The 26,066-nt window shown below is 39.2% G+C and overlaps 1 protein-coding gene and 1 long non-coding RNA gene across 16 annotated transcripts in view; one reads left to right on the forward strand and one right to left on the reverse strand.

Annotated features, from left to right (window-relative positions):
* Nrg1 (neuregulin 1) overlaps positions 1-26,066 on the forward strand; it is a 999,063-nt gene that overhangs the window by 790,851 nt on the left and 182,146 nt on the right. The window contains exon 1 of one of the 14 annotated variants that reach the window (XM_023567134.2): positions 5,162-5,624. The exons of 12 other annotated variants lie outside the window; for them this stretch is intronic. In XM_023567134.2, coding sequence (XP_023422902.1) covers positions 5,528-5,624 — 97 coding nt within the window. In that variant the 5' untranslated portion in view covers positions 5,162-5,527. Of the gene's footprint in view, positions 1-5,161; positions 5,625-26,066 lie in introns of those variants that run through there. One more of the 14 variants, XM_003474880.5, reaches the window with a different exon arrangement.
* LOC111758254 (uncharacterized) lies at positions 3,763-6,219 on the reverse strand. Of its 2 annotated transcripts, none has more exons than XR_010044534.1 (2): positions 6,088-6,219; positions 3,763-4,419 (listed from the first exon to the last, which is right to left on the reverse strand). It is a non-coding gene; the product is annotated as an uncharacterized LOC111758254 (long non-coding RNA). The 2 variants fall into 2 exon arrangements; XR_002792452.2 differs by lacking the exon at positions 6,088-6,219 and adding an exon at positions 5,818-5,997.

A 26,066-nucleotide genomic window follows, 5' to 3' on the forward strand; every position in this document is an offset into this window, starting at 1 on the left:
AGCTTTGAAGGTAATTACAAGCAGATGCAATTCAGCTGGGCTCTGAGTCATCAGTGGAATTTGGCAAAGTATGGTAGCTATGGGCAAGCTCATATGGGAAAACACCAGGCTGGGAAAGATGGCAACCTGCAGAGGTACATCGCCAGCAAACCTTTGTGCATGAAGCACAGTGAAGAAAGGCTAAGCGTAGGCACTGTCTTGCTCAGTATAGGGACTGGGCATCATTCTGGGAAGCCAAGAGCGATTACATTTATTTGCATTTCAAAAAGACTTTTCTGGCTGCTCTGTGTGGCAAAATAATCACAGGAAGAAAGAGACCAGGTGGAAAGTCTTACTGCAGTCAGAGCAGAGAAAGAAGGCAGGCTTGGATTTTGGTGTCACTTGATGAAGAACAAAAGGCAGCTAAAGCCAAAATGACAGGAGGTGGAGCTGGGGTGGCGGTAAAAAAGGAGGTGTCGAAATGATTGTCAGACCATTAGTAGCTGATGGGGAGAAACAGCTTTTTATATTTATTCTCTCCTATTTAAATTCATTTTATGCAAATATATTTAGTGTTTATCAAGTACAAAATACAGTGCTAGGAAATGGATAGCGACATGAAAAGTGGACGTTTCTCATTTCCAAAAGAATGAGAAAGAGTCATTATAACCAGGATAACAATATATGTATCATACAGGCAGATGTGCACACACAGGCATGTCTATGCATTTACTGATACACATTTGTATGCATGTGTACATTGAGATATTTGCATCATGTACACATTTAAATAAATGTCTGGCAAAGGGAATGGGAAGGATAAAGAAAGAATAGTTTTCTTAGAAGTATTTTCAAAGTTGACTAAATTATGTTTCTGTCTTATTACAAAAGATAAGGTCAGTTGTATTATCTATGTTTAATCCATGTTATCAATCGGGTACTCTCATCATTAATAATAGTGGCAAATTAATTATAGCAGTCACTGGTATGTAGTGAACTTTTAAATCACACAAGCAGAAAAACACAAACATACTTCACTTTAATGTGGTTTGAATATTATCTTTTTATAATTTTTCTCGGCATTCTAAACTTACAGCTCTATTACACAACTGAGTTCACAGCGGACAGAATGCAGTTACTTCGCTGTTTTATGAAGGATGAGCCAAATGTAACGGAGTGAACCATCCCTAGCTTGGCCAAAGCCGTCTTCCAGGCCAGAAGCACTGTGTTTACCAAACTTATCTTGCGTGTTGATCCTAAGAGTCCAAGTAAACATACAGAACAATCACGAATCTGTGAATTATATTACAGCAGCTTTCCTGTCCTTTCCTTCCTCCCAGTCATCCTTGATTCAATTCTCATTTTTCTTTTGACTTGAATTTTGTTTCTTACTGTCTCCTCTTTATAGTGATAAAGTTGTCTAATCTCTAAACTGCTACAGAATTTTCCTGTACCATGACTATAATTATTGCAGAGAATAAGAAAGATACGCTTGGAATCAGTGTGAGTTAAATATAAGGCTAATGAAATTCCAAAGTCTCTCACCTAAAAGAAACCTTTTAATATTGCTGTACCTACATATATACTGTTGTGTTTTGTTTTGGTCCTGGGAATTGAACCCAGGCCCATGTGCATGCTAACTAAAGACCTACTCTAACACTGAGCTATGCCCATTGTGTAAATTTATACTTCCAATTTTATAGATATCTTTTAAAGGTCAATTCAATTTTATGACTTGCAGGCTTCAGATAACCTATCTAACCTTGTTTTCATATTGTATTATAACAACTTGCCTTTTTATAATAATATTTTACCTTCACGCAAACATGGGGTAATATTTTATTTTTGTCTTTTGGGAAGCATCTAGTTCCATAAATGTTTGTTGAATGAATGAAGAATATATTTGGAGTTGACTGGTGAGATTTTCTTTACCTTCATGAATCTTCATTAATGTCAAATTTGTCACAAAACTTTAAAAGGCAATCTTTGTTTAAACCATGTTAAGTTACTTTATTTAAAAAAGCTAAAAGTAACTATTTGGAGAATTCTAAATTAAATTCTCATTACTGTCAAAATGCATATTTGACAAAAATTCCATCTATCTTCACGTTAGTCTTCTTTTATTTAATTTTCCCCATTCAAAAAAATATTCTTGGCATATTTTCCAAAAAAGAATTACTTAGAGTATATTCAAGTTTGTAGATTGTAATAGTTCTTGTAAAGAGTAAATCTAGCCAAAGAGAAACTGTTATATGATTGTACTTCTTTTTAGCTTTCATTTTATATAGGATCTAGATTTTGTCATTTTTTTTTTCTCTATGTGCTCATTTCTATTTCTCTACCCTTTTCTTAGTTTAGGTACATTGACAGGTTGATGTTACCTGAGAGCTGATAGGCCCTGTAGGATGCATTTTGAAAATCTGAACAACACACAATAAATAAAATCAAACCATGAAGATCTATCATTTCTAAATTATATAATTGAGATTCACCCATATTTTTTTAAAAGCAAAAATATTCTTCTTCCTTTCTCTATATGTTGTTATGGTCACTAACAAAGATTTTTTTTTTAAATACCAAAGACATTCTTTTGCCATTTAGTGACCACAGAGATGAATAATTTAAGGACAATTTTAAACTCTTGAAAAATCTGATAAATGTTTTAACTATTGAAGAAACTGGCTTTTATTTGGTTAATCTTTTTGCTAGCTGTAAGTAATACAATACAGGAATCCCTTGCAAAATAAAATGAATTAACATAAAGAGTAAAAATAGAGTTAAACAATGTATTAGTAGAAAAAACATTAGGGGTTTGCCTTGAATTTCCTGACGGTTGTTGTGCAATTGACAAGGAGGGACTCCAGAATGGGGACGCCCTTGCAGGAAGCAGATCTGCCACTGAGAGCCCCTGCATCTTCTTGATTTAAAGCTGCTTTAGTCCTGCCCTTGCAGTGTTTTCCTCCTTCTTCCCTCTCTATGACATCAAGCTAAGGCGAATAATTGTAGATGCTAAGCCAGACTCACTTTCCTCCTTTTATATTTATTCTGTTCCCAGTTCTAACATTTCTATAGGAATGCTGCTGCCCTGTTTTATTTTAAAGGCCCTGGAATATCAGTGCTCTTTCTCTGCGGTCCCTTCCTTATTTTTGAAAGACTGTCTATAGGCTAAAAGAGAAAGTTATCTCCAAATTGGGAGCTCTTCCAATACCCTCATATGAAAAATCACTATTCGTTACTGAGATGATTTGCGAGGTGTTTAGTTCCCAAACAGAAGTGAATGCATTATAGTATTTCCATAAGCTTGGATTTTACTTTAATTTTGGGAAGATTTTACTTTTGTTTTTAATTTCAAAATACTTTTTGGTTTTTGTTTTTGCTTTGAGTTCCTGAACTCTAAAGTAATGATGTCCATAGCGTGCAGCCGGGGTCTCTTACATCCCTGCAGCCTCACCTCCTAGAGTACCCTTGAGAGGACTTCTGTTTTCTGAACTCTTTGACAGACACTTGCTGGCCGCGCAGTGGCCCCTCCTGGGAGAGCAGAGTTATTTCAGCAAACCTTCGGGGGTTCACCCTTCCTGCTGCGCTGGGGAATAGGACAGTGTTGTTGCCAGTCTCTCCTCCAGTTTCACTCTTTTTAGGGAACTGTGGAATTTACATTTGAACTTTGTTAGAAAGCTGTCAGAGGATACGTGGCCATCAAACTTTTTAAAAAGATGGCACTGCTGCTTAAGGTAACTTTTAATAAGTAAACCTATCCAACAGTTTGAGTCGTTCCAATTCAAATTAAACTAAAATAAAATAACTTTTATTTTAGAACAATTTAAAACGTACATTTTTGCTCCCCGCCTTTCCCACGTACAGGAGGGAGGCGGCTCCCATAGCCAGATAGAACCCGGTTTAAATCGTGGCAATTAGAGAAAGCAAACAAGGCAGAGGCAGTGGTTCTGCTGGTATTAACCCAGAGCAGGGAAAAGCAGAGCGAGTCTCTGCACGAGTGCAGAGGCTGACTACGGCTGTTGGCTGTTGGCTGTTCGCACGCACTACGCCGCTTCCTGACCACCGCAGGGCATACTCGGCCAAAGCTCCGGGAGAACGGTGATGAGTGTTTTCTTAACCTGGAGACTTTGGGGGTCACTCCATGCTGCGGATTTCTGTGGCCTTTCAGTTCTGTCTTCTGCAGCAGGGTGCCAATGCTTTCCTGATTTCACTGTCGCTAGAACGCTCCACCAGAGGGAGGGCAAGGAAAGGCAACTGGGTTCCACGTGCAGTCCTGCGGGCAGCTGGAATCGCGCACACTGGCGCTGACGATTCAGGATCACCTGGCTGGTGTCTCCATCGTGCCTCGCCTCCCCTCGCTCGCTCAGCGGAACTGATTTCCAGCTACTCAGTTACTGTGATAGTGCATTGAGCTGCGGCTTGTCAGTTCCTTTGACTATGAAGCTGCAGTAAGAGAGAGTTTGGGATAGATCCTTAGAAGAAGCCCGGTTGTTTCTAAAGAAAATCTAGAGATGCGAATTCTAACAGGCGCGTTAAGCCGGTGAATCGGAGGAAGCGCAATGGGCGCCGATCTCCAGAGCCAGCAGCGCCCGCCCGGGGTCATTTTCGGGGCTCACCGAGCGCCCCGCAGCCACAACCGCTCACCTCAAACTCCCTCCCTTAAACTTCACCTTTGCCCTGCGCACTAATGAGAGCGGGGTAGCGCCCTAAAGCGGGGGAAGGAATGAACTCTGAACCTCTGTATTAAAATAACCAACGTTTTTTCCCTTCCGGAGCCTTCCAAGGCTGCTTTAGGGGCAGGTGTCAGAGTTGCAAACTTCTTTTCTCCAATCCCCATTTCCCCGTGAAAGTGCCCTACGCGGCCCCTGCCAGCCTGCAGGGGACAGCGAGCGGCGGCGGCGGCCACCGTCGGGTGCCCCGGGCCGCCCGGCTCAGCTCGGTTCCCGCAGCCGCGCGGCGTCCGCGCAGCGCCCAGCGACCCCTGTCGGGGGTTCCCGGCAGCCCGGCCGGCGCGCAGCGAAGGGGCTGCGCCGGGAGCGCCCAGCCCAGGCTCCTCCCGGTGGCGTGTCCGCGCCTCGGGGTGGGGGTGTGGTGGGGAGAGGGAGGGGGCGAGGCGAGGGGAGGGTGAGAAGGAGGCGCCAGCTCCAACCTGCGGGGGGAGGTGGGTGGCTGTGGGGCAATTGAAAAAGAGCCGGCGAGGAGTTCCCCCAAACTTGTCGGGACTCCGGGCTCGCGCGGAGGGCAGGAGTGCAGCGACGCGGGACAGGAATCGCCTCTCCCGCCTTGGCTGCGAGGGCGCCGGCCGTGCGGGACTCAGCGCGACCTCGGGACGCAGCGCCCGCCAGTTCCAGGTGGTCGGGACCGCACGCCGCGCCGCGCCGCTCCGTGCAGGCGACAAGCGACGCCCCGGCTCGGTTAGCGCCCCAGCCCGCCGCCCGCTGCCCCGGAGGGCCAAACTTTCCCCAAACCCTATCCGAACCCTTGGACCAAACTTGTCGCGCGTCGCCTTCTCCGGGAGCCGTCCGCGTACAGCGCTCACTCCTCCGGCGAGATGTCCGAGCGCAAAGAAGGCAGAGGCAAGGGAAAGGGCAGGAAGAAGGAGCGAGGCTCGGGCAAGCCCGAGCCCGCAGAGGGCGACTCGCGGCCAGGTGAGTGCTTGGCGCGGCCCGTTTCCCGGGGTCCGCCTCCTCCTCCACGGCTGCCGCCGCCCGCGCCCGGCGCTCCGGATGCCTACCCTGCCCCGCGGAGCCGGGCGCTGTCCCCCAGCTGGGGGCCGCCCTTCACCTGGGCGCTCACGCCCTGCGCGCGCGCAGGGTCAGGGGTGGGAGTCCCATCCCGCACCTTTCCCGGGTCGGGGAGCTTAGCGCTCCGGACGCGACCTCACTCTCGCGCCGGCGGCGGAACTCAGCCCTGGATCGGGAGCTAAAGCGCTGGAGCCGTGCTGGGTGCGCGCGTGCCCTGGCGCGCAGGCTTTGCACGGGCCCCGCCTGCCCTCTAGCGAACCGCGCGGGAACAGGCGGTCCGGACGCGGAGCCGGATTGCCCTGCGGGCGTCTGGCTGTGTGTGTACCGGGTGGTCGTAAAAGGGGCCCCCGCAGAGGATCGCGCATACCTGTTTCTAGCAGAGAGGCGGGATGCAGAGTCGCGCAGTTCACCCTGGAGTCCTGCTATCCGGAGACTCAGTGCGGCCGAGAGGGATTCCTAAAGGTTAGCGAAGCAGATAAAATCTAGCTCAGTGCCAGGAATCAGCAACTCTACAGAAGTTTTACAGACTTTTGGCCTCGCTATTCCATTTTTTAGGACCTCTGATAAATGGAGTTAATTTACATTCTTAAGAAGTATCAGATAGCAACAGTTTACCTGAAATTTTTGAATCAGTTGTTTATTGCATCTATAGGGAATGTTATGACAGTTGAAGCTTTTTGGGAAAAAAAATCTTTTATTATCAGAGAACTGTATGTATGATCCATAGTGTTACCTTAGCCCTAAGAACGCTATTTCTTTAGACATTGCTTTGAACAGAGGCAGCTTCCTGAATAATGCTTGTTTATGTGTGATTAAGTGAAGTGATGCTTAGAACAGGAGGGGCGAGGACTAGCGCTTTGCTCCCCCTGCTCCTGCAGTTCCCAACTTAATCTGAACTCCTTGGGTCACTGAGAACATAGCCCCAAACACATATTCTGTGGAGCTCTTCTGAAGAACTGACTCAGCAGCACTTAGTAAGAGCGTGGCTAACGAAGATAAGCAGTATTTGTTTCTTTAGAAAGAAAACAAACCAGATTGGCTTAGTCTTCTCATTGAATCACTGATAGCACTTGAAAACCTGATTTATTATAGGCAGATACCAAGGGTTTTGAGCAAAACAGAGAATAATTGTTTAGCCACTGACCATTATTTTATTTCTCAAGTAATTACTGGCGATCAGGTTCACCTTAATTACTGTTAGCTCTTACGGCGATAGATTGATACTTTCCCTCTTTTTACCCTGTATTTTATAGATACATCATAGCATTTTGTTTACCAAAGTATGAAATGGACATTAGCAGTCTTTGAATGACTCTGTAGTATCCTCAGGCCATCATCATAAATTAAAAAGATCTTAGACCCAACCAAAATTGCTAAGTTGCAAAGAGTAGTTTTGGGGTTCCTTGCCTCCATTTGCTGTGGTTTTCTGTCTGCTCATCCATGGCCTTTCAAAGTTTCATTGGGCCTTAGCCTAATGCATCCAGGGTGCCATGGTCTAAGCCTGATGCATCCAGGGTGCCATGGTCTAAGCCTAATGCATCCAGGGTGCCATGGTCTAAGCCTGATGCATCCAGGGTGCCATGGTCTAAGCCTGATGCATCCAGGGTGCCATGGTCTAAGCCTAATGCATCCAGGGTGCCATGGTCTAAGCCTAATGCATCCAGGGTGCCATGGTCTAAGCCTGATGCATCCAGGGTGCCATGGTCTAAGGCAGCATCGCTTTCAGTTAAGTTTGCGTTTCATCATAGGATCATGGCAGCAGTATCACAGCAGACACGGTGATGATTCTACATTTAGATTGAGGCACAGCAGGCGTTTCTGTGTGTAGAAGATCTTACCTGCTAGATGGACAGCTGTCTTGTGGATTGCCTTGATGTTGTCTTGTGACATAGAGTTCTAGAACTTCTTTGGACCTCTTGTTCTGTTTTCCAACCCACACCTGAGATTTTCTCTAGGTCAAGTGACAGTTGCTTCCAGATAGTTCCTTCCAGAAAAACTAACATGAACTTGTCTTTAGGTTAGTTTTTAGTGTATTTGTCTCTCTTTTCCTTTATGTAATTATATTTGGGGGAAGGGGTGTTTTTATCCCTTCCAGGGTACCTTGCACTTGTTACACTAGATTACAATGTTTATTTTTCATTTGATTTGAAAAGAATGGTCAGCCTGAAACCAGGTTTGAGCACATGATATTAAATGATCTCTTTGGAAATAAGCTTTCTCTCCTTCCTTGTCATTTTCCTTAACAATGCTAAGTGGCCAGTGTATTTTCCTCTTATCCTAGAACAATAAAAAACTAATGGCCAAAATCATATGTGGGAAAACTCCCACTCTTCCGTGATTTTTTTTTTTTTTTTTGTACTCTGTAGGGTTCAGTCATCTCAAAGTAATGCTCTCTGGATGCCCTCACAGCAGTGTCACTTGCATGTCAGCCCACATTAGGACAGAGGAGGAGTGCTGTCTCTTTGAATCACTCCTGTGTTAATGTTTCTCACCCTTTCCTTAAAAACAGCCACTGAAGCCATGTGTCCCTGAGGATGCAGGTGTAATATCCAAGCCTCTCTTTGGCTGTTAATATGTTGCCTCATAACAATCAGGGGAGATACAATTTGGAAGGAATTCAGCCCCTCAGCCCAGCTGGGCACTGTATTATATGCATAGGCATAAACACATCTGCTGGAGGGAAATTTTCAGGGAAAGAAAGTTTCTTTAACTTTCATATGACATGTGTGACTGATACACGATACATACATGGCTATGTTTCATAGCATCTGCATTTTTATACAATTAACTGAATATTGAATTGCATGCTGTTAGGGCTGCAGATGTTCAACAGAATTATCTATTCCACAGTAATGGCTCTAATAGGTCCCGAGCGCTTAGGGTCATTGATTACTCCTTTTTTGCTCAAAATAAGCAAGCTCAGTTTAATGTTGGGCTTTGTGTCCCAGATCCATGTACTGATGACTCAGAACACCCTAGTCTCCTGCACACCAGCCCTTCCAGACCCTGCCTCTTCCTGTTAATTCAGTCCAGTCCACAAACTTTCTTTTGAAGCATGAATTAACAAAACTCATCTTTGGGTTTTTGCCAGTTGTTATTTGACTGTAACTTTATGATTCTCTGCGTATTGATATATTTTTCTTACTCCGCAAGGATTTTTTTCTCTTAAGTGACTTGGAAAAAATTCATTATCGTGCCTAGCCCAATTCTGGAACTGTTATTTCATTTCATGCCTGGCATTGGTACATTGGTGAGTACAGTGGGTAGAAGAAGTGAGAAACTTAGTGTCTCAAATGCAGAGCGTACCCGCTATGTTCCTAGTGACATCACCCACCTGTTTCCTTGACCAAATGGCCCACAGGCTGAAGAGCTTGTAAACATTCGTGGATATAAAGTGCCAGATCCCCAAAGAGGGGCAGCCTGTGTTTACAGAAGGGAAGGAATGTCCAGTGATCAGTTTCATACTTGTTACTTGAAACTGCTTACCTTATGGGCTGATCAGAAAATCAAAGATTATTTACAGAACGAGACCTCTTTTAAAGAACTAAACAGCAGAAAGAGTGAGAAGAGCTTAGATACTATTTTTGTATAAGCAAAATAATAGTTGATGAAAGAATGGAGAAACCCGTATATAGTAGAAAAAGACAAAATATTAGACTGACACACGAACAGTAAATACATCTGTTTTGTGCCAGGTGTTATAGTAGACACTTCCTATTCACTAGTAAGGAAGCTACTATTTATTGGATTATTATGATGGACCAGGCAGTGTAAAACACAGATTGTATATTTTATCACTTGACGTTTACAAAATATCAGTATTATTCAGCAAAAAGTCAAGATGGCCTCCACCTTCAATGTCCAGCAAAATTGTCTGGGTTTCACCTGGTTTAAGTCCTGGTTTAACCACTTCTTAGCTGTATCGTCATGGGAAAGGCTTGATTTTTCTGTACCTACCTTTGCTTTCCTGTAAAATGGGGATAGTAATAGCATTCCTGTTACCCTAGGAAATCCGTTAGATGTTAACAAGATAACCTGTAGAAAATATACCAGATGCTGCCCCACATGTAACAAGTGCCCAGTACATATAAACTCACTTTGTAAAATTACTTACAAGATGAGTTGTCTGTCTCTTTGCAAAGATATTTAATATAACTTTCAAAATTTACCTTATATGGTAAAAAAATCCAAGATTAACCTTAGAGTCAACATAAATATTAATATATACTACCTGTAAAGATGGGAGAAAGTGGTTACGTATGTCAGACTCCCTAGCTGTATGTGTGTATTATGAAAACATTGCTGAACTCAATCTAAATATTAAAAGTAGAGTGAGGTACAACATGACTTTGTCTCTGGCAGATAAGTGAGGTTTCAAACAGATTTTTAAAGAGAATTTCTTTTCTGGCAACACTTAAGGAGTTGATATTTAAATCTCCTTTGATTGTATAAGCTCCTTTGGGAGTTGTATAAATTAAAAACAAATACGCCCTTTGTTACATTTATCAGGAGTAACAGTGTGTTGCCAGTGACTTTCATAAAACAGAGACAGTTGTTTCTAAATATAAACAACAAAAAAAGGAACCTAATAAATCCCCATTTCTCCCTACCTCCACCCCTGAGTATGGCTATATATAGTTTTAAAGTTCTGAGATTCTGGTGGATTCTTAAGCAATCAGTGTTGATTAGTTTTCTCAAAGTAACAAGTTAAATTCCACTCTGATATTACTGATAGTTCAGTGTGGTCTGTCATGACTGAAGAAAATAAACATCTGTCAATTTTTTGGGTAAATCATAAATGAACTTCTGATAGTTAATTCTGAAATTCTCTTGATCAATAGAAAAAACGCCCTTTATCAGATATTGTTAACTTAAAAATGGGTTTATTTCAACCAGAGGAAAAATACATGCCTGTCTATTATGCATGCTAGAAGAATACTTAAACTTTTCCCATAGAAAAAGTTGATGTTTTGGATTCATCCTAATTCTTTTCATGTCTGCATCAGTGTGTGTTCTTGCCTGAGTTTTAATAGACAAAAACAAAAAAGAAAAAAAAATCAAGCAACCAAAATACCAATAGATGTCAGTGTTTGTTGTTTTAGAAGAAATGAGGTGTTGGAAAAAAAGGAAGCAGCTTAATTCTCTCTCAGTTTTGTTGAGTATGAAGCTGACTACTATTAAATTTGACAAGTAATAATTCGTTGTATATAAAATTACATTTTACAGAATTACATTTCATTAGTGGAAATATTTCACATTGTTCTCTTCTGAGTATTAAAAAAATGGCTCTGCAGTAAATTGCCAAAAGAATTCAGTGGGTAGGCATCAAACGTGCTCATTGGTGCTTTAAAAAATTAGCTAACAAAATCAAGAATGTTATTTCACATTGGATTTCTTTTCCATTTTATACTATCTATTATAGGTATTTCTTGTACTCTTTGATTATAATCAGTAAAGCACATTTTTCAGCCCATCTCAAGTGAGATCTGTGTAGTTTTGCCTGGGCAAGGTTTAGAGAGGATCAGGAATTCCTGCCTGCCGGTGTCACCTGTCTCTGGCCTCCAGAGGGTGCTCCAGGAGCATCACACTGCTATTCCCCAAAGACTGCTGACTCATGAGTTCCTTTGATACTCTGGGCAATCTTTTGAAAGAAATATGTCTTGATCTCATCAAAGGTAGCTACTTTAAATGGAATTTGTTTTCCAGCTTAACCAAGTAGCTTAAATTTGTTAAGAATTGTGAATCAGAATATTCTGACGCATCATTTGGATAGTGGATGATGTAGCTGTGGCTTCCATGGGAACAGCTGTTAGAGTCATTTTTACTAGCAAGCACCTTTTCCCAAGAGAACTAAGCATCCTAAGTAGGGATTTTCCAGTCACCTCCCATCCAGTTAGTGCAAATGGTGGCCACAGAGAGATCTGATGATCTCTGGAAACTTAACATGTGACAGCGTTAAAACTGAAAGGTCTTTACCAGTAAGTTTTCATTTTGGCATGTCACTTGGTTTCCTGAACCCCTGGCTGCACTATTTAAAAGCCCTGTTTGGAGTTAGACACTTTTGAAGAATGATTTAAATTACTAATTCATTTGCATCTTGGGCTAATGTTGTAATGCTGTCACCTACCTGAGCCTTGTCAGTTTGGTTGACTTGCTCATCCTTTACTCCACAATGCACTTGTCACCTTGGTTGTGAGCTACCTCCATTGTGTTTCTCTCCTTCCTTTTCAAAAGGGCACTATTGCTCACGTTGTTCTTCTAGCTCCAGCAAAGCTCTCGCTGGTGAGTGTTTTTCTGCCTCAGTCTCCCACACCTTGCATAGCACAGCTTCAGTGGTAAGTAGCCGTCACCTTCTAGCAGTGGTCAAGTTCTAGTTTCAGAGATGTGGGTCATCAGGAATGCCCTATTAAATTGAACCATTGTCAGTTTCGTGAATCAGACATGGCTGAATATTGTCAATATTCTAGAGTTAATTCTAATATTTGGATTTTAATAATTTAATTTTATATCGTGTATGTTACTTTAAACAATATAATGACAAAATGGAAAAAATCGAAAGTTTTAATATTTAAATGGGATTAAAGTAATAGGTAAAAGAAATCTGGACTAGGAAATGATTGAGACAGTAGCATTTTCTCCAATCAGTGGATCAGCTTATATAATACCCAAGTAAAATGAATTCAGTATGAAGTTAGAGGCCAATGTGAATGACATTTTTTTTTTGAAGAAAAAAGAATTAAGTTTCTACAAAAAAAACAATTTTTATTTGACCTAATAGCAAATCTGTTGCCATATTGTATCTTAGTTACTGTGTTTCTACAGAGAATGTACAGAGTCATCAGTAGAAAATATGATGACTAGTGAATAATCCTGGATTTATTTTTTGGAAAAATATGAAAATAAGAATCTTGCCTTGATCTGATGGAGATCTTCTAGAAGTTTTATTGTGTAAATTTTATTGGAAAGTGGAAATATGCCTTACTATTACATGGCCTTTCTTATAAAGTTAAAATTTAGATAATACTAATTTTTAGAAGTATATGTGCTTATGATTATAACTCATTATTACATGTAATCTTAAATTTTAAAGACTTAAATTGAATTGTTAAAGGCTCTAACAATCTCTTCAGATATTCCTTAGTGAATCTGAAGCCATTGTTTACAAGGAAATTTATAAATGCCAAATTGGAATTATTTTTTTTTATAATAAGTACATTTTATAATACGATAAAATGTTTTGAATACTAAATTTCTTATATTGAAGGACTTCAATGTTAAAAAAATTTTCACACATTTTATGATTTTTTTCAAAAATTATTTCAATTTTAATAGGGCAAAATTTAAATATTAATTATTCTTCAGAATATTTCTGCATGAAAACGCCTCCAAATTTTGCAACTTGGAGTTCTTTCTTGGCAATCTTGTATGTCATCTATTCAGGAATTTTTACTTCACTGTAATAATAGGAACTCATGTTTAATAAGTGAGCTGATAAACAAGATATCCAAAAATCAAAGAAGAAAATGAAGGAGATGGGTAACAGATACTTATAAGAACACTGTGTGTCAGTTTGACTCCAGCAGAGGACTTTCTGGGCCCGAGCAGTCCTGCGGGAGCAGGGCGCGGTGGCGACTCCAGCCACACATCCCCCTCTCGGGCGGGATTGGTGAAAAGTGCCTGGCCTGCGTGACGCTGCCGGCGGACTTGGTAGACTGTCCCAACCCAGATCCCAGAGCCTGATGGTGGCCGGGATGGGAGACGCGTAGGCTGCCTGGTCCGTAACTCCCTGGTGCGCTGCAGTGGGCGGGAACACCTAACTGGCGCAATTCGATCAGGCTGTGGCTGACTGGGAGAGAAGCTGGGCCTCTTATATAAGCTTGCATATATAAGGAACAGAGAAGAAGAGGCAGCATGGGAAGAGGCAGCAACAAGAAAGGCTCCTCGGCCCCCAATGCTGAGAAACAGGCAATAGCGGACACCGCACCAATACACATAAGGCGCCATATAGAGAGCCTCATAGACCAATTCAGGAATGAAGTTATCAACGACCTGAAGCTAGAAGTATGCAGAATAGTTAGAGAAATGCTAAGCACCACCCAAGAAAAAACAGGTGATGGAATGGAAGAACAGAAAAAAAGGGGAGAATTGTTTGATGGAGAAAACAGAGAAAGCATAGAATACGTGAAGCAGGTTCAAAGGGACTACCAAGATACTAAGAAGTCTATCGAAGACTGGCATAACAGCTTGAAAGAAACTAAGGACAGACTATCTGAACTGGAGGGCAGACTTGTAATATGGGAGAATGAAATGAAAAACTTCTTAAAAATAACAAAGAAACAAACAGCAATAATACAAAGACAAGAAGATGATAAGAGGATCCATAACTTAAGGATTAAGAACATAAAAGAAGAAGTAGGGATGCAAACAAGTGAACTACAAAAGCTACTCACAGAAATAATCCAGGAGAATTTTCCTAATTTAGCAAAAGGTAAAGATACTCAGATGTATGAGGCATACAGGACCCCAGCTACCTACAACCCAAACAGAGCAACACCCAGGCATATAATAATAAAAATTCCAGAAATTCAATACAAGAACAGAATATTAAAAGCTGTAAGAGACAAGAAACAGACCACTTACAAGGGAACACCCATCAGAGTTACAGCAGATTTCTCTGCACAAACCATCAAATCACGAAGAGCGTGGGGGGAAATAATTCAAGCATTGAAAGATAATAATCTCCAGCCAAGATTGAGATATCCTGCACAACTGTCCCTGGAAATTGATGGAAAAACAAGGTGCTTCCAGGATAAAGAGGAACTGGGGGAATTTGCAACCACCAATTCAACTCTACAGAAAGTATTGCAGGATATTCTAAAAAAAGAAAAATACAAAGAACCCAGAAATAGTGGCGGGGAGGCCACAACAAATGGAGCAGAGAACAAAATGAAGAAGACAAACTGACAGCTACTGACAGAAAAAGAGCTTAACAGAAATGAGGCAGAGAAGATTGGATGATAGGAACAGCTATTTTGGAGAAAATGACATCTTAATAGGTAATACTGATTTAGTATCATCTTGTTTTGAAGTCTCATCTAGCTTTTGTCCTTCTGTCTCCAATGGTCTAAATAGGCTGTATCTTATTGGATTTTATTATGTACGATAGTATAAGCAAAAACCTTTTAAAGACAAGGAGATTATACAGAAACCATTGTTCATTTTCTGTTAGTCGATTCTAAATACTCTGTAATGCTGTCATTCTCTTGAATGGTTTTACATTGTTTTGATATACTTAATGCTACAGTATACGAAGTTGTACTCAAGGATTTCAAAGAAAGAAACAATATGGTAACTACTTTTAGGTTAGGATTATCTGGTGGTGAAACACTATTCTGCTTAAATGGTTATGTTTTGATCTGCGCTGTTTCGTTGTTATGCCCTCTTTTATCTCAATCTCCACTCCATTATTTACTTTTTTATCTTTATCCTTTTAATTAAAGGAAAAAAATAGCAGGATATATTATAGTAACCCATTTTGACTTTTCATTACCTTGATTTAAAGCCCTGTATTACTCTCACCATCTGGTTTTTAACTGATGTTCCCCTATTCTGTTTTGCTGGATAGTATCAGGTTCGAAAGTTTAGGCATCAGCTGTGAAGATAATGAGATTCATTATGACGCCCAATCTTGTTGACTTTTAGCTACTTTTGAAGACCTACAATGTCTCCAATGTTTTGGTTTTGTCGGTTTTATTCTTTACTGTTTTGTTCAATTGTATTATAACTAATGATATAGGCAATTCTATTAGAGATAGCGGGAGACATTATGGTAACCATTGTTGATCACCTGTATTATGTTTTTACATTATCTATTATGTCCACCCTTTTGACTTGACCGATTCTGTTCTGTTATGTCACATTTGGTTTTACTCTCTTCCAAAAAAGTAATAAGAACCGTGGGAGCAATGAAACCCAAAATGTGTAATAGTCATGGTACAAAAGAGAGGAAAAGAAAGTACTCTAAACTATATAACTGCATGTATATTTAAGTGTATAAGATAGAAAATGATATCACAGAGTTTTATTGGATCAATGAACAGAACTGTTTGCAGTATCATTGATGGAATGTCCACTTTACAAGCTTTAATTTTGTGACTTGAACAATTATTTCTAAGATGACAATATGTAATCCATTAACTAGTGATTTCCTACTGTTCATTTTTTTTCTGTAAATCTGTATAACTTGTACCCTTTCCCTGCTTTTTTTTTTCTTTTCTCCTTAAATAAAATTAAAAAAAAAAAAAAAGAACACTGTGTGTAACAGGAGAATTTTCCATATGGAGATAAATGTGTATATCCCAATTTAATGTTTTTTTAAGTATAGATGTTGTGGGATCAAATACTGTTTCCTGTTCTTAAGCTTACAGTGTATAGAAAATCTGAACATGTCTCTTCTCTCCAACCTCATTTGATTCCTTGTGCTTTTTGCTATCTGAGGGACAAGCAGGGAAGCAGAAGAGGATTTTGGTAATGGAGAGAATCATTTTGGATATAGCTCAGTATAATTTAACTTTTACAAGGTGACTTTAACATGACTTAGTATTTTTTTTTTGTGGGGGGGGGAGACTTTCCCTTTGCTCTCTATTCTCCCCTTTCCATCAACTTGGAAAATTTACCTTCTAGTTATGAGTTCATGCTCCATATGGGTAGTGCATAATAAATGAAAGGACTGTTTTGAGTTTGTCCCTTTATTCATGTCATATATGAGTACATAACATGAAGACTTTCTTTTAGTGGAGGCCAGATTTATAACCTCAATTAGGGTTGATCACAGGCTAAAACACGTACCTGTAGAATCAGCAGTTCATCTGTAGTCCAGACAGTATATTTTAAGTAATTATTTTAATGATTCTTATAAACTTGAATGCTACTTGTACTAAATAGCATATTTTTATTTCTGTCTGAACCTACAGCTGTGAAGGAAATACAGAGCATGGGTAACATTTAGAATCCACATCTACATATCCCACAGGCCATGGTGTGAAACACAATCTTTCCAGAAGGGACATTCCTGAGTTCAAGTTCCCAGGAGCCTGGGGGTGCCCTCTCCCCCCTCAAATCCTGGCACCCTCAATCCAGCCTTCTCCAAACCAGAAATATCCTGACTCATATACACCCCAAAACTGAACAGTGCTTTGCCTCTTCTCCAACTAATCTGGCCTATTCATCTTATCTGAATATGACCAGTAAAATAAGGAAAAGAATGATCAGTTTCCTAAATACAGCCCAATAAGAATTCTTTTTTTCTCTTTTCAGTAGTAGACATGGAACCAGGACCTTGCACATGCTACCTAAGCACTCTACCACTGGGATAAATCCCTAGTCCCGAGAGTTCTTGTATATGAATGTAGTGCATCATGAAAATCTAACTTTAAGCAGCATCAAGTAGACATTTCTATGGCACTGAAATGGTGGCCATGTCTTACAAATGCAGCCTTCCTTGTGAGACCAGGAAGTAGTGATTTTAGTCCTGGCTGTGAGAGGCACTCTGGTGGAAGTTAGAGCAGAATACTGGAAAGCAGGCTGTGATTGCCAAAGGGTGAGCCCTTGATGTACCCCACCACTACTGTAAGTTTGTCAGTGATTAAAACCCTAAGCCCCAGGTTCCACATTTATACACTGCAGACAGTAATAATATGTGATGCATGTGGCATTTCTGAGGGTTAGTGCTTAGTGTTGTACCTGGTGCAGTCAAGAGTACAACATCATTTTATGCAAATTGTCAGTTGTATGAGTAAATCCTAAGCAATTGTTTATTGTTAGTTCTTCTAATGATCCATGCTTACTCTGTGCAGCTTTGTCAGTGCATTCGCAACCTGAAGCCCTCAGAGAACAACTTTTGTATTACACCTTTTCACAGGGTCTCATGCACAGAGGTTCTTGGTAACTACCAGTTGATAATACACATGGAATATTTATTTCCCATAGCTTTTCATGATTGCTGAGACTTGGATACGGGTTATATAACATTTGTAAAATGGAGCAGCTGAACATTTTAAACCTGGCATTTACATTAAACCTTTGACTTGTAAATAAACTCCTTTTCAGAGGGTAGTTGGACACTAGTGTTGGGAACTGTATTAACCCGTTGATGCAATAATACACTTGTACTTTGTGTACATTTATATACTTTATTATTCTTACATGCACTTGTATTTTACACGCATACATATGCACATTCTCAGCCTCTTAAAATGTGCCCATTCTTTAGATGTAACTCTCATTCCTATCTTTGATTTGGAATCAAGGAGGTCTTACTGTGTGAACTTGTATCTCAGGGTACTTAGTAGAATACTCTGCATATGGATATTTTATAGAATAAATGAGCTAGAACACTTTTTTGTATATGTTTGTTAACTATTTTATTTCTATATATCTATTGGCTATTTTATTTCCCACTATAGATGCTTATAGTTTGTGAATTTATTTGATTGAGAGCTTATTCTTATGAAGTGTATTAACTGCATGAAGCACTTTATTTGTGCAGCAAATAGATTGTCCATGTGTCAAATCTACTTTTATTTTCGCTGTTCTCTATGAACAGAGTGAAATATAAGTGTATTCTATCGTGATTAAGGATAACATTTCATTTTTTAAAGTTATAGTACTCTTTACATTCCACATTAAATTGTTTATAAGTAAATAAAAATGTTAAGGGGCTATGTTGAATATCCCATGAGTATTTTTATAAACAATTATAATTGCAGTAATAGTGAAAATTATTGTCTATTTCTGGGAAAGTATATTGCCCTCAGAAGGATCAGATCAAATACAGGAAAAAAGATTGTGATTATAATTTATTTTAGTAAAGTCACCTTGCTATATATGCATGGTGTCCCTGGGGGGAATGCTCATGCATTATCCATTTTGGAAAAGAGTTATACTTGCAAGAATTATGGAAATGAGCTGATGGGTTTGTCAAGAGAAAACTAATTATTTGAATACTGAGCTGAGTGGAGAATGAAATACATGATTTCCCACATATTAAATTCAACTGAAATGGGAAGCATATCTTGAGAGGGTTTTTTTTTTTCTAATATGTTGATTATATTGTGTGTTTCCATTTGCTCTGAACTGACAGGGGGAAAATATCTATAGAAATAGTTAGTTATTATATTTTGATTTTTGGAAAAAAAACAATGGATCTTTAAATGTGTGCACATTACTTCAGACCATAGAGAAAAAAAGGTTCAGTGATATAACTCAGGGGTAGAGTGCTTACCTAACGTGTGAGACCCTGGTGCAACCCTCAACACCATAGTATACACACACATACACGTGTGTGTGTGCACATACACACACTGGTTTGTCACTCCTAAACTGGCTTCTTAGTCTCACATGAACCCACAGAAAAGTAACCCTTGGAAATATTCAGTCTTTAGCCATCGTTATAAAATAAGTAAATACGCTTTTTATATTTCTATTCAGACACTCTTTAAGTATCCAGTTTTTGATTTTGCATGCAGTAATTCTCTGTCAAAAACTCCCCTCACAAATTAAGCAAAGTTTAGGCAACGTTAGATTTGCTAGATGTCATTCTACATTTCTAACTGAAAAAAAATTTTTTTTTGTCTTTTTCCTTTTTATTGGTACCAGGGAGGATCAAACTCACGACTGCCTTCTTGCAAGGCAGATGCTTATGCCGCTGAGCTAAATCCCCAGCCCCTCTTAACTGAAATCTTTTAGTAATGTCTGATGGTTTCATGGCAGAAAAAGTCAGTCTATTCCCAGTAACTTTAGAAAATAAAATCCCAGCAGTTTGGGAGGGTCGAAAATTCAAACCCAGATGGAACAACTTGGAGGCTTAATGAGATCCTATCTAGAAACTGAAAGTAAGTAAGGATTGGGATTGTTTAACTCTGTGTGAAAGCCCTGGGTTCAGTCTCTGGTACTGAGAAAAACGGAAAGTGATAATATGGTAAGACATATGTGTATATACTACCTTTGCACAGTGTGAGTGTGTGCTTATATGCTTTTTTGTAGCTACAAGCCTATTTTTCTCTTAGTTTTAAAAGGTATTAGTAAGAGCTGAGGCTGTTGCCTAGTGGTACAGCACTTGCCTAGCATGTGTGAGTCCATCTCTAACAGGCACATAATAGAAAAATGCAGAGTTTAAGAAACTCATTATTAATCACCCTTTAAATGTTTCCCCTTGCTTTGAACATACTTACCCTGTTTCCTCTTCACTTTCTGAAGCAGTTCTGAAAGTTCTCTTCTGTGAACTTCAGTGTCCTGAATGGATTCAGAGCCTTTACCTTTTGTGGTTATTTTGATTTTGGGGATGAGCCAGAATTTGCACCGTGCCAGATTTGATAAATAAGGAGCTAGACAAGGACACACCATGAGGTTTTTATGAGCCTGACTTCAGTTGGATGGTGCTTCCCAGCAGAATTCAGTGTATATTTTATTACCCTTCCTGAAGACACGAAAGAGAATTTCCAGAACTGCTTCAGAAAGTGGTGAGAACAGTGAGATTAAGTGTGTTTGCAGCAGGAGAGAGTACTGGGGACAATGTCTTTTACTGTAAACCACTTTAAAAATATTCACTGTATTTTTTAATCACATCTCGCATATAAATATAAACAAATAATTTTACTTAAAGCTGGCCAGAGCTATATGTAGATAGGTTTACTTTTGATCGGATTACAGTACTTTTTAATTGCAAGTCTATTGAAGGCATATTTTAGGAACTGATACAAATGCTAAGCTGCTGAACAAGACATTAACAAATGTGTATAACTAAGTGGGTGACATTTCATCACTTTTTTTTTTATATGCTCTGAGTATTTTACTTAGCTGTGTCTTGCTTTTTGTTTATGGAACATGGGCCAAAGCTATCCCAATTCTAGCATTTAATTTTATCATTAATATATTTCAATTTTTAGGAAAAACCTTCTTCCAGGCCCATTTTTAAGTGGGTATGTGTGCACATTTTAGCATTTTATGTCGAAGTCTTCTTTGGAGACTGTAACCCTCACAAAGCGGTATCATCTAGCATTATGCTATCACCACAGCCGGCGTGGTGTTGGGAGCACAGCCCTTTTTTTAAGGATTTATTCAGTGATAGGATGAATGAGGAAGTATTAGTCATTTGTCTTAACAAGTTGTGTTTACAAGTAGCAATTTTGTTTTTCTTTGTTTTTGGGTCCAGGCTGTCCTTGAACTTGCCAAGTTCCTCTTACCTTACCCATTTGAGTGCTGGGATTACAGGGGTGTGTCACCATGCCTACCTAAAATTGATTTTTAACTGATATATAATACATGTGATGTTTCTAGCAGTTAATAAGACAATATGAGTGCAAATCACCAGAATGAGTGATGTATGGATTTGTTTTTAAATCGACCGTTTTTATGGTTTATATTGGCACAATCTAGTTTAAAGCGTTCAGTATGTAATAATCAGTGCTTAATTATGCAGACTCATGAATCAGAGTTGGAGGTTGATCAAGTCACAATTTTTGCTAACTCTAAATTGTTTTTGTTATATTGACTCTTAAGTACATACTAGAAACAGTTAAGAAACTGATTAAACTGACACAATTTAAGGAGTTAATATTCATTACTTTGGCTTTGCCCGCCAAACTTAATGTTTGCTGTGTTAAGGATATGTTATATAGCAAATAAACAATTGTTCCCAGTAAGTAATGAAATAATATTACTAACTAATTATGAAAGTCTTACATTAGTCAAGAAAAATCAAAGTGTTAGAACTGAAAAGATTTTAGAGATCATCTACTTGAACTATATTGTTTTAGATAAAGAAAATCTTGCATTCTAATCTAAGCGTGAGTGTTGGCACTGGAACTCAGACCTCCAGATTTCAAGGTAGGGATTTTTTAAATCATGATGTTGCTGCATTTTCAAATCTGGAATCAGCATCACATATGTGAATTCAGCTTCATTTTCTAGTAATTTGGATGCATTATGCTTCTAGGTGAGAAGGATATCTTTTTGTGACATTAAAGTCCAGCTTGGGCAACGTGATTGATGTGATTTAATTTGAAGGTTGCAGTAAATTTGTATCAGTCAAACTTTTGTGGCTTTTGGCTCCTTATTACAGTGTCCCATACCTGAATAGGTTCAATACATTTTGACTGACAGGATGGCCACTAAAATCATAATGTCATAAATGAAAGAGGAGGATAATAGGTTTGTGTTTGTGTGTGCATGTAAATGGGACTTCATGGTTGGTAAAGGAATTAGCTGTCTCAGTGCTGCAAAACTTAGCCCCAATCCCTTAATTTGAGAGATCCTAAAAGTAAGAAAGAGGTTGTGAACTCTTTCCACACTCCTGCTAAAAATTCTGTGTGTGCAAAAAGGGGTCAGGATCAGTTCTGTCTTGACAGCTGCTCTGAGACATTGAGTTGCTCACTTGTGTCTGGGAGCCTCTAACCAATCACTGAGTGCAGTGACATTTTATCACTAACAGCCTGAATCATCTTTGATCCAGGAACCCAGAGGTCAAAGGTCTCCTAGTCCATTATTAAATTTGCAGGATGGTAGTTCGGTTTGCATTGGGGGATTTATTTGTATTTATTTAGCTCTTTTTTTTTTAAGGGAGAAAAGAAGAGGAGAATGAGTGAAACAATTACCTTTCCTCCCTGAAACAGATGATTACTTAGTACAGATCTTTATAGGATTTGGCTAACATCCTAAAAGAAAGGAAGGCTCAATATATTGTGATTTTTGTCTGAGCTATGCAGGGAATTTTCCTAAGGAATAGTAGAATTGTTTTCAAACCAGAGCTTCACAGAATGACACCCCATGAATGGTTACAGGGAGGAGCTTTGCTTGAGAATCAGATCTTTTGAGGGGATGTGGAAACTCATAACCTTTGCTGACTCATATTCCGCTGGCCCCATCAATGAGGGGAGTAAACAGTGGCTAGAAGGGACTGGAGAGTCCATTGGGAGCTCATCCAGGGACTGCAGGGACAGAGCCATGGATGGAAAGGCTCTTCCGGGCTTTAACTAGGAAGCCAAGCACTTGACAGCCAGGGCCTGGAGTGCTGGAGGCGGAGTCTGATATTAGAGAGAGTGTGTCTGAGCCAGTACAGATTTATAAGAAGCAGGAGCAGGAGGGTGACATGCTCCCATGTACTGGCTCAGGAAGGACCTTGTTCTAGGCAGCATTTGAGACAGGATGACCAATTTGTGTGATTTTCGTGATCATATTAGGATCTGAGCTTTAAGTCCTTGTCTTCTGGTTCATTTGCTGCTAGAGTCTTGAGCAGTGATATCTTTTTCAAAGAGCTTAAGGTGTTTGGAAGATAATATATAAGGTTACCCTTATATATAAAATCAGCCTATAACACATGATTTTATGTGTATACAAACTTTTGATGCAATTGTAATGTGGTGAAATAGTAATGTAGTTAATTCATCTTGGCTAACACCTTGGTCTGTTTAAGTATGAATATATGTATTTATATATTAATAAAGCATTTTGTAATGAAGTTCTCAGTGGAGACTGGGTATTGGCTGTGGACTGTGACCTCTCAGATACTCTCAAGCTCATTATGGGCTCTTTATGCAGTTAGAGCTGTGGGATGGAACCTCTACTGTGCACTGCAGGAAGGCTGAGCCCATAAAACATGCAGAATATGTTTGGAAATTCTTAATATATTTGCTTAGTATATTATTATATTCCATATTAATGCAATATCAATATATTATCTGTTAATATAAAATTTTAATCTATTGCCTAAGGTATTTGTTTTAAAAATTATATTGTGATACATTTTTTCTTCTAATAGTGTATATTCTCTAATTAAATTTGGTTTTTCACCTTAATTTTCTATGTTATACCTCTTTTTATTTTTTTGGAGACAGCCTCCATATATTTTCCAGAGATGATCTCCTTCACTAAATTTATCAGTTTTTTTTAAACCCTGTTGACCATCATAATGGGATAGTAATAAACTGATTTATGATACCATATTTTCTCCCTGCAGTAACTCTGAATTGTCATCAGCTATTCATTGAAAGGATAAGACCTCTTAAACTTGCCATTACTAAATTCCCCAGCAGATCTGTTCTTGTCTTGATAAAGCAAGAATTTTATTAGACGAGCAGCAGGCTGGCTTTTTAAATGAAGTGGATTAAGCCCTGGTCCTTTTTCCTGTGAATGTGTATCAGAAGTCGTTATGATGGTCTTTTAGAAACATCAGAATCACCAAGTTGCATATGCAGAAGTATAAAATACTCTCTGTTATCATCAGATCTAAGTAAGGATTGGTTGGTGGTGTATAAAGTACAAATAAAAATCTGAAGAGAAATATATGAAAGGAAAACTTGACTTTTCAAAAACTGGATCTAAAAGAAAAGATAATGAATAAGTACCAGGTACTTCATCAGTAGCCCAGAGATATATTTTAAGTGTGTCATCTTGAGGTCCATTTGTTACCAGGAAAGAATCAATTCCATTTCTTCTTCTCTTTCTCTGTGGCCCAGCTCCAAGAAGGTATTTTAATTGATTGGTAGGAAGATTTTAACACAGACAAAACTTATAAGCCAAGTACCATTATTTCTAGTACAGTGGCTTTACCACATTATTGAGTAATAAAGCTAAAAGCTGCCGAATGCTTCAGAATTATTTTCAGAAATTTATATCCTCTTTATTGCCATTACCTTGAGAAAGAGTTCAGACAAAGAACTTAGTCAGCATGCAATTACGGCCTTAAGTAAAATGTATAGTTTGTTCTAAAACCAAGACACAGCTAGTTTGCAGTGTACTTTAATCAATCAGAGCTGTGGCGAGTTGGTTGGTAGAGTAACTGCTACTGCTTGGAAGGTAATCAGTCTTTCTTCTCTCCCTGCTTTCAAGGTTCTGTCCTCTGTACGCTTTCCCTGCACCCCAGTTTCACCATGGCATGTTTAGGTATGGATTTCTTTTTCTTTATCCTCCTGAGGATCAATAGGCTTCTTGAACATGCTTTCTTCTGGAAAATTCTCATCCGTGTGTCTTTAAAATTTTCCTGCATTCCATTTTTTTCCTTCCCTGTGAACTTGAATTAAAAATGTTTTGGGTCCTCTTAACTCTAATCACCGGTTTCCTTTAACTTAAGTTTTCTGTAAATGTCTCTTACTTTGCTACTCCATTTTTTCTTTAACTTTCTTCCTCATCTTTCTGCCATGTGCAGTCTGTTGATAAAATCATAAAGATTTTTGTTGTTTCCCCTTTTTTGTAGCTCTTTGTCTTTTTTCATATCATCTGAGATGCATTTTGTATTTTCCTGAGTCCTGAAAATATTTCCAAGTTTGTTATTTATTTCTTGTAGCAGAATATTTCATGTTAATAAAGAATAAGCATGTTATAAATAAATCTTTATTTCGTAATTTGTGTGTGATGATTTTGGTCCCTGTTGCTTGCTCACTCCTGCCTTGCTTCCTCCTCTCCTGTGTCTCACTCTGGCTTTCTCTCTGTGGGAAGTATCGGTGGCATCTGTCCAGGTGTAAGGTGACAGGGCATTCTTGCCACAAAGGTTCGTGTTTGTTAGCACCAGGCAGCTCGCACACTCTGGGTGTGTGTATTAAGGGTTTGTGGGCTATTAGCTGTGCCTACTGCAGAGTGACCACACCTCAGCTTTCTTCTCCAGGCAGTGTCTCTTTAGTTCTCTAGGGTCTAGAAAATTAGTAGGTTTGGTTTTGCTTACCTGTAAGTCAAGCCGGTTTTGTTTTTTTTTCTAGGTGTAAATCCTCATATTGTAAGCCTAATAAGGAAAAGGCCTACCTTGAAAATTCTCAGTTGAGGCAGGTGTTAATACTTGAATGCTGTTTTCTTCCCCAAGATGGATGAATGCCCTTAGAGAAAACATGGTCGCAACATCTGGGTATTTGCTTTTGTCTTTAAGATTCAAGACTTTCTTTGGAATTTCTCTAGTTTGCCAAATTTTTTACAGTGATATTCATTATATTTCATTTAGCATTTTAGTTGTTTCTACCTCAACAATTATTGTAAAAAGTATAGCCTCCATTAGAAGAAGCAGTCATTAGTTGTTGAAAACCTAATTATATTACTTTTCAAGTAATGCTAGTGCCTCAAAATACCTGCAAACTGAAGAGTATTCTTTGGTTTTGTTGGCTTGTTGAATCTAAGATTCACCAGATTATAACTGGTCAGTTTTGGAAAAGGAAAGCTTAAAAAAATGACTAAAATGAAGCTAGGAATGCAGATGTGTGATGAGGTATACATCTCATTGGAAGTGTATAGATGCTGTGGTTGCTACCAAGATTACTAGGAAGGGTTTAAAACTTTGTCAAAGCACCAAAAATTAAATTTTGAACA

This window comes from Cavia porcellus, unplaced genomic scaffold, assembly GCF_034190915.1.
Source record: "Cavia porcellus strain 051 isolate PalLab524CR breed Dunkin Hartley unplaced genomic scaffold, mCavPor4.1 scaffold_29, whole genome shotgun sequence".
Taxonomy (NCBI): domain Eukaryota; kingdom Metazoa; phylum Chordata; class Mammalia; order Rodentia; family Caviidae; genus Cavia; species Cavia porcellus.